This window comes from Terrapene carolina, unplaced genomic scaffold (genome assembly GCF_002925995.2).
Source record: "Terrapene carolina triunguis isolate 2854851 unplaced genomic scaffold, T_m_triunguis-2.0 Scaffold192, whole genome shotgun sequence".
Taxonomy (NCBI): domain Eukaryota; kingdom Metazoa; phylum Chordata; order Testudines; family Emydidae; genus Terrapene; species Terrapene triunguis.
Window position 1 is genome coordinate 844,395 of NW_020664543.1, and position 7,933 is coordinate 852,327.

General features: G+C 64.1%; 1 protein-coding gene across 1 annotated transcript in view; it reads right to left on the reverse strand.

Moving 5' to 3' along the window:
* Positions 1-6,837, reverse strand: part of TMC6 (transmembrane channel like 6) — a 15,892-nt gene extending 9,055 nt beyond the window's left edge. Inside the window, exons 1-9 of the mRNA XM_026654455.1 lie at positions 6,532-6,837; positions 5,589-5,719; positions 4,337-4,453; positions 3,438-3,596; positions 3,019-3,124; positions 2,705-2,801; positions 1,449-1,703; positions 740-924; positions 321-488 (exon numbers count right to left, since the gene is read on the reverse strand). Of these exons, the coding sequence (XP_026510240.1) occupies positions 321-488; positions 740-924; positions 1,449-1,703; positions 2,705-2,801; positions 3,019-3,124; positions 3,438-3,596; positions 4,337-4,453; positions 5,589-5,719; positions 6,532-6,587 (1,274 nt within the window). The 5' untranslated portion in view covers positions 6,588-6,837. The remainder of the gene's footprint in view (positions 1-320; positions 489-739; positions 925-1,448; positions 1,704-2,704; positions 2,802-3,018; positions 3,125-3,437; positions 3,597-4,336; positions 4,454-5,588; positions 5,720-6,531) is intronic.
* Between the last annotated feature and the right edge of the window lie 1,096 nt (positions 6,838-7,933).

A 7,933-nucleotide genomic window follows, 5' to 3' on the forward strand; every position in this document is an offset into this window, starting at 1 on the left:
TGGGGTAGTGCCCACAGGTCCCAATGCACCAGGTCCCACTGAGCCCAGGGGTCCCTGGGGCTAAGTGCTACCTGTACACTAGGAAAAAGAGTTCCTAACTCCAAGTGCTTCCCAGCTCCCTAGACAAGCCAGAACAGGCAGTGTTGCCCCCTGGTTTTAACAGATGGGCACCGAGGCACAGAGATTAAGGGACTTGGCCAAGGTCCCACAGGGAGAATGTGGCAGAGCCAGGAGCCGAACCCACATCTGCCAAGTCTCAGGCCATTGCCTGAACCCTGTGGCCAACCCAGGCCCTGTCTCAATGAGCCTGGAGCCGGGTGGAACTCCTCTGCGCAGCACTCGCCTTCAGCTGTGTCCGGATGTTTTCGTTCTGCAGCCGGACGAAGCGTCTCTGGATCACCTTGTAGTCCCAGGCGCAGAACACTTTGATGGCAAAGTCCCCCGACGTGCTGCCCACGCGGTAACTCTCACCAAAGGATCGGGACATGCTGGAAGGAGGAGCAGCCAGGGAATGGAGATTGCAGAGAGAAGGGAAGGAACGGGGGGCATTTCCAAGCCATCAGTGGGTGCTGTGGGGAGCGTGGGGCTGGGGTAAGTCAAGGGGCAGAGGTCATACAATAGCCCAGACAGGGTGGGCCTTGTGCCCAGAGGTCAGGCAGGGGTGGGGGTAAGGTGTGCAGATGAGGGCGGCTGGGGGAATAATGCAAGGCACAGCCAGCGAGCAGGGAGGGCTCCTTACCTGTACACCAGCAGGATGCATGTAATGAAGAAGGAGACCCCAATGGTGAACACATAGGCCAGCGGCATGTTGTATGGGAGATGGCCTTTGCCAGGCTGGCAGCTCCTGCTGCTGGGGGTGCAGGGGTCGTTCAGGGTGAAGTTACTGTAGTAGCCGTAGTACATCAGAGTCTGAGTGAAGTAGCCCTGCAGGGAGAGGACAGGAATGGGCAGCTGCAGAGCAGGGGGACCCTGCATGGGCTCCCAAGGGAGGTGTGGATCCCCGTCACTGGAGGGTTTTAGGAACAGGCTGGACAAACCCAGGTGGGTCTCGGGTTTCTTGGTCCTGCCTCTCGAGGTCCCTTCCAGCCCGACGTTTCTATGATCTCTGGGCTCCAGGCACCGTGCTGTTCAGCACTGGCAGTGCCACTCCCCTCTCCCGCCCCGCCGATCTCTGGGATCCAGCCCCCGTCCGGGCTAAAGAAATCCTGTGCAGGGTGCGGGCCCCATGCCCCATTGCAGGGAGGGGGGCGCCTTTCTCTGAAGCGCCCAGCACAGGCCATTGCCAGAGGCACCTCGCTCTGGGCTGGAAGCACAGCTCCTGCTGAGGAGGGGGTGCAGATCCGGTCTGTGCCTGAACACTGAGCAGGCAGGGCGTGGGGCTGGGGGACGCAGACGGAGGGAGCTGGGAGGAGGGTCTCTGAGGTCTCGCCCTCCAGCGCAGTACTCACCGCCCCAGTGAGGAGCTCGAGCCCCGTGAAGAGCCTGCTGTTCTCGGCGGCCGGGGGGTACGCAGCCTGCGTGGCTACCACGAAGATCAAGAGAGTCAGGAACAAGAAGACGTTGAACGCGAGAAGCGTCTTGAGGAAGAGGAAGTAGGACAAGACACTGGAGCCGAAGCGGCCGCTGATCTGTTTCAGGGAATGATGCCAGGGCTGGAGGGAGTGGAGGAGGGAGAGGAACCCATCCCAGAGACTCCGGAACCCCTGGAGGGGAACAGAACCCAGGTCAGAAAAGGGGGCCAGGGCCACCCGTCTGAGCCAGCCCTGCAGCCCCTCCAACCTCCCCTCTCAGTTGTGGGAATCACTGCAGTGTGCATGCTGCCACCATCTCGCAAGGCCCAACTCTGCCGTGCTCCCCTCTGCTGCTCCGGCCCCTTCGCCTTCCTTCCGCTCGGCTACTCCAGCCAGGGCTTTGCTGAGAGGCCCAGAGGCGCAGACGGGACGGACAGAGATGTACCACGCCTGGCGGCTGTGACTGGAAGAGGTGTGTGTCATTTCAGCATCACGTCTCAGGACTGGGAGCAGGTGTCCCGTGAGCATCTAGAGCTGTTCAGGCTGCACTGCTGGAGTCACCGGGGGAAGGGCTGTCACCAGCTGGGGGCCTCTGTGCATCTACCAGAACCGGGGACCCCCCACCATTCACCACCAGCGCCAGGGCTCAGCCCGGGCAGGTCCTTGCCCAATGCCAGCGACAGCTCCAGGCAGTGAGGACTCAGCGTCACAAGGAGAGAACCCCCCAGTGACATTAACAGAACCTCCCTGGCCAGTGAGCGCTGGGCTAGACCCTTCCCAGCAGAAATCCCCAGCCTTCAGCTTCCCGGGACACATAGGGGGCCAGGCAAGGCACCTGTTCCCACGGACACTGGAGAGTCCCCAGGGCCCCCCTCCCTGGGCGGCTCCACCCAGCTCTGAATTTATCTGAGCTGCTTCATAAACAACTGGGGGGAAATCAGCCACTGTCTCGATTCCCAGTGAGAGACAGGAGTGCAGCAGGGCCTGGCGCGAACCGCAGGACTCTGTCAGGGGCCACAGCCTGGGCGTGGGCAGTGCGGGGAGGGAGAGGCGATCGGGGGCTCCTGTCCTGCAGCACGGGGCCTTTGACTCTGTGAGAGGTAACAGGTTTCTCCAGACAAAAATCTCCTCCGCCCCTCCTGGCCCCGTGGCCGGTGCTGGCACCTGCGGGGGGGGGGGGGGGGCAGACTTACTATGAGGAAGCCGTGTTTGAGTTGGCCACAGCAGGACAAAGGCCTCCTGGTCCTGTCAGGTTTCTTCAGGGTGCTTCTGTATCCACCCAACTCCTGCCTGCAACACACAGTCCCGTCACACCACGGCTCAGACACCACGCGGGAGGGAACAGTTCTGCTCTCGGGGGGCCCCACACCGCCCGCAGGACACCGGCCTGCTCTATTCACTCCCACGCTCTGAGCCCCCACCCCACCCAGGCTCCTCAGGCCAAAGAGACTCCACTTAGGTGAGGGGCAGAGCTGGCACCTGCTGCTTCCCCTGGCGGGGGACGGACCTGATGCTGCGTTTCTCTGCCAGGCTCACGGGCATCGCCTGCAGCATGTGGCTCCTCTGGCTGCCCGAGAGGCTCTGCAACTCCTTCACCAGCAGGCTCTGTGTGTCTGTGTGGGGAGGAGAATCGCAGCAAGGATCACGCTGGGCAAAGTGGGGCGCCCTTGGCAGAAGACGGGGAGCCTCCATGCCCATGGGCTGCAGGGACCGGCCCGTTCTCAGCCAAGGGGGGGGGAGCAGGGAATGAGACGGGGCAGGAATTCCGCTCCAGACCATCGCCCCAGCTCAGCGTGGCTGCCATCCCGAGCGGGGGCGCTGGACACATTGCCCCCCCAATCCCAAGGGGGGGCACTGGGATGCCTGGCCCTGCAGCCTGCGCAGTGCATGGCACTCCCAGCACCAGCTCCAGCAATAGCGACTCACCTTTCTGCTCTGCGTGGCCGGAGTCCAGCTCCAGGTCGTACTGCCGCAGGCTGGGCCGTGCAGAGCGGGACATCTGGTGCAGCGGCGGCCGGCTGCTCCGGCGGCGAAGCTTGGCTGTGCGGCTGTAGAACTGCGAGATGATGGCTCCTCGGCTGCGCCCTGCAACACACGGCCAGCACGCTGGGTGCGAGCGAACGCGCGCTCTCTGGCGCAGGGAGCTAGCGGGGCCGGGCGATCGGCACCCGGCCGAGCTCAGGGCAGCCTCTGGAACCGCCAGCTCCCCAGTGACAGGTCTCCTCGCGGGCTGCCCCGGGCAGAGCCCCAGGCAGAGGCATCGGGTCCCCCTCCCCACAGCTTTGCTTCCATCTGCCTCATGAAATGCGGATCCCAGCTGGGGGGGCTGGGCTGCTCCGTTTCCTACAGTGGGGGTTGGGGCTGGGTGGGGTTGGTAGTGTTGGGGTGGGGGGCATAGCTTGGCGCAGGCGGGTGCAGGGTGGTGTTGGTGGAGGTCGGGGGGCTGCAGCCTGGAGCAGACAGGCAGGTGATGGTGGGATGATATTGGGGTGAGGGCAGGGTGGTGTTGAGGTGGGGCTGGGTCGTATTGGTGGGGCAGGGTCAGGGGCACGGTTTGGAGTGGACTGGTATTGAGGCGAGCTTGGGGCGAGCAGGTGGGGGCAGGTTTGGCCCTTGGAGAACCACTGATCTGCCCCGGGGCCGCTCCAGCTGGGTCGGGAGGTACGACCAGCCGGTGCCTGGGCCATGCAGCCATGAACAGGCCCAGGTGGCTCTAGCCCCCTCAGCCCACTCTCTGTACGGGGATCAGGCCAGGCTGGGGGCGGGCAGCAGGCCCGGAGCCGGGGCTGGGGCTGCGTGGCTGGCTTCCCGGCGCTCACGCTCACCGATGGTGCGGCTGGGCATGTTGGCAAGGATCAGCAGCGTGGCTGAAGAGAAATCCGGGTGCTCTGCCCTCGGCTCTGGCTCCTCCCAGGCCTCGGTGCGGCCGGCTGCCAGGTTCTCTGGGAGAAGGGGAGGAAATGCACTGAGCTCTGCCTGTCGGGATCAGAGAGGGAATCCCCCGCGGGCTCCCAGGGATGAGCTCTCAGCTCCGTGCCTGGGCTCCCCGTACGCCGCACTCAGGCTGCACCCGTTCAGAGCAGAGGCCTGGCCCCGAGATGAGCCGCTGGCCCCTGTGGGGCATCTGCAGTGGCATTGGCCAGAGGCCCCCACAGGGTCTGTCTGTTCCAGCACCCGGCCTGAGCTCCCTGGGCCCCTCCCGACGGCTTGGCGACAGGGCTGCCAACTTTCTAATCGCACAAAAACAAACACCCTACCCCACCCCTTCCCCACGGCCCCGCCCCCTGCCCCGGCCCTGCCCCCCACTCACTACATTCCCCCTCCCTCGGTGGCTCAGCCTCCCCAGCCCTCACTCACTTTCACGGGGCTGGGGCAGGGGGTTGGGGTGCGGGAGGGGGTGAGGGCTCAGGGGTGGGGCCGGGGATGAGGGGTTTGGGGTACAGGAGGGGGCTCAGGGCTGGGGTTGTGGCGTGGGGTTACCTCCGGCGGCTCCCGATCAGCGGCACGGGGGGTGGGGTGGCAAAGGCAGGCTTCCTGCCTGTCCTAACTCCACGCTGGGCCCTGGAAGCGGCCAGCAGGTCCGGCTCCTAGACGGGGGAGAGGCCAGGAGGCTCTGCACGCTGCTCTTGCCCGCAGACACCGTCTCCAATGGCCAATGGGAGTGCGGAGCCAGTGCTCGGGGCGGGGGCAGCGCATGGAGCCCCGTGGCCCCCCTCCGTCTAGGAGCCGGACCTGCTTCCGGGGCACAGCGCAGAGCGAGGGCAGGTAGGGACTAGCCTGCCTTAGCCGGGCAGCACCGCAGACCAGACTTTTAATGGCCCGGTCAGCTGACCGGAGCCGTCAGGGTCCCTTTTCGACTGGGTGTTCCGGTCGAAAACCGGACACCTGGTCACCCTACTTGGCGAGCGCTTGGAAGATGGAACGTTGTACAAGTAAATGTCAGAAAGAGTCTCGGGAGCACAAACTAGGCTTCGTATCTGAGCTATAACCTGTCCCCTTCTGTAGCACACACAACTTCTTGGGCTGCCAAGCGCCCCCAGATACACCCGTGCAACATGCAGCAGGTCACTGCTTTACCTCTGCCCCCAAGGGTCAGCTCCCGCAGCTCCAGCTCCTGCTCCAGCTCCTGCTCCTCCATGCTCTGCTCCCGGAGGAGCTGCTGGAAGGAACTGTGCACAGCGCCCTCATCGCACGGGCTCAGATCCAGGCTGTGGGAAACACGGAAGCCAAGATACTCACCATGACTGGAACCCGCTGCCCTTGGGCTCAGGACAGGAAGTGGCCGGGTCACAGGTTTGTAAAGATGCCAGATTCTAGCAGCATCCTCTTGTCAACTCGGCGGGGGCGGCGCTGGGACACAGCACCCCTGGCTGCATCCCAGAAGTACCCAAGGGCCCTGGCCTTGGATGTGACTGGGTTCCAAGGCCTGCGGAGCTGCTACCGCGCAGGGTCACAGAGCCCATGGGGCCACTGCCCCAGAGCAACTCCCGAGGGGGGTCACACTCACTGCCACCCCAGGACAATTCTGTCTGCACAGGGACGTGCTGCAACAATCTTCCCGTTTCCCCTGGGTATCCCCAGGGCGGCAGGTTCTGAGCTGCACGGCCCCCGTCCCATGGGGTGGGCAGACAAGTGCCCCACAACAGAGGCTGCTGCTGCAGCAGCCTCGCTCCACCAGGACACTCTCCTGGCAGGGCCAGCGGGAGCGTCTCAAGGGCCAGGGTGGATGGCTCGGGCTGAGAGGCTCCCGCCCACCCAGACTGGGAGAAGCCTGAGTGCTGCCGTGTTAAGGACACGCTGCGATGGCTGTGTCTGGACAGGTTCCCCAGTGGAGTGGGCAGAGTCCAGGGCCACGCTCCTGGCAGGCAGCAGAGTGGGGCAGCAGGGACTACTGCTGTGGCCCTGAGTTCCATAAATGGACCCTAGACACCTCGGTGATGGGCACGTTGGAGGTGCAGGTCTGGACAGACGGAGTGCTCCCCTCCCAGGCAGCAGGGGGGCAAATGGCCATGCAACTCACCTGGCACCGTCCCTGCTCTCCGGAACACCAAGGGTGATGGAGAATGGCTGGGTCATCTCGGGATCTCAGCCCTCCAGCGGCTCGTCGCCCAGATCCGGACAGCACTGGGGCCTGGAGTTCTCCAAACAACACGCTCTCTCAGCAGCGCCCTCTTCTCTTCATCTCCCACTTGTCATTTCTAAAACAGGCCCCACCCCAGAGCGTGAGACATGGGACGCCTGGGCAGAGTACAGCCAGTGGCTCTGGCGGGGCGATTCCCCATCCCATTCGGCCCAGTAAGCAGGGGCTGGCGGCAGTCGGGTCCCGCTGCTGGAGAAGGGTGTGCTAGGCTCTGCCACCTCCCAGGCGAGTCCCACGGAAACACGCGGGCTGTGCTGAGCCAGGCAGCACGGCACAAAACACAGAGAAGAGGAAGGAAGAGAGGAGGGGACAAAAGCTGCGAGTCCGTCACACACCAACCCTGCTGTGCAGATAGTGCAGACGCAGCCGCAAGCTCAGGGGCTGCAGGCCCAGAGCCAGCAGATCCTGCCCTAGGGGGGTTATTTTCAGGTGTTTCTAACGTGCCCATCACTGTGGTACCTGGGCACCCACAAAGTTAGGTCGAGCAGTGACTGGAGCTGCCGTGCTCTGTGACTCGCTTGCTGGGTGAGCCAACCCACAGGCTCAGGGCTGCAGGCGAATGGGTTCCAGCCGATGCCCAGGGATTGCCGGGTTCAACAGGATGAGGCCAGTCAAGCTCCGGAGAGATCAGCGGGGCTGAGGCTCCCTCTGCCCACAAGATGCTTCTCTCGGAGAGTCCTACTCACTTGGGAAGCCCCACAGCCCCAGTGGCACTGCCTGTAAGGCAGTCAGCAGGGCCCTGGGACAAGGCCATCAGCAGCGCCTGGGTGCAAGTGGAACTGCTGAGGCAGGCTCTGACCCCGGGGAGCTGCTGGGGAGCTCCAAGTGCTGGGCACAGGATAAGCTGTGCCTGGGCCAAGGGCGGCTTTGCTCTGGGTTTGGATTATTAATGCAGCCAGGTGCACACTGGGGTGGCCCCAGGCTCACAGCTCAGCAAGGCAGCGGCTGCTCAGACTCCCCGGCCCCGTCCATCAACGCTGCTACATCCCAGTACAATTCCAGGGTTACACCGGGAGAAGCCGGCGTCCCCCATGGGGAGGATGAAAGTCACGAGGGGGCCCAGGGTCACTAGCCACAGGGATTAACCCCAGCCCCATGTCCACCAGCAAAGGCTGCTCCGTGGCCAGGCCCTGAGCTCAGGCTCAGCACAGCCGCTCACCTAGGGCAGCGTTTTCCAAAGTTCGGCACTGGGTCGTTCTGGTCAGCACTGCTGACCAGGCCGTTAAAAGTCCCACCGGCGGTGCTGCCCGGCTAAGGCAGGCTAGTGCCTACCTGCTCCGAC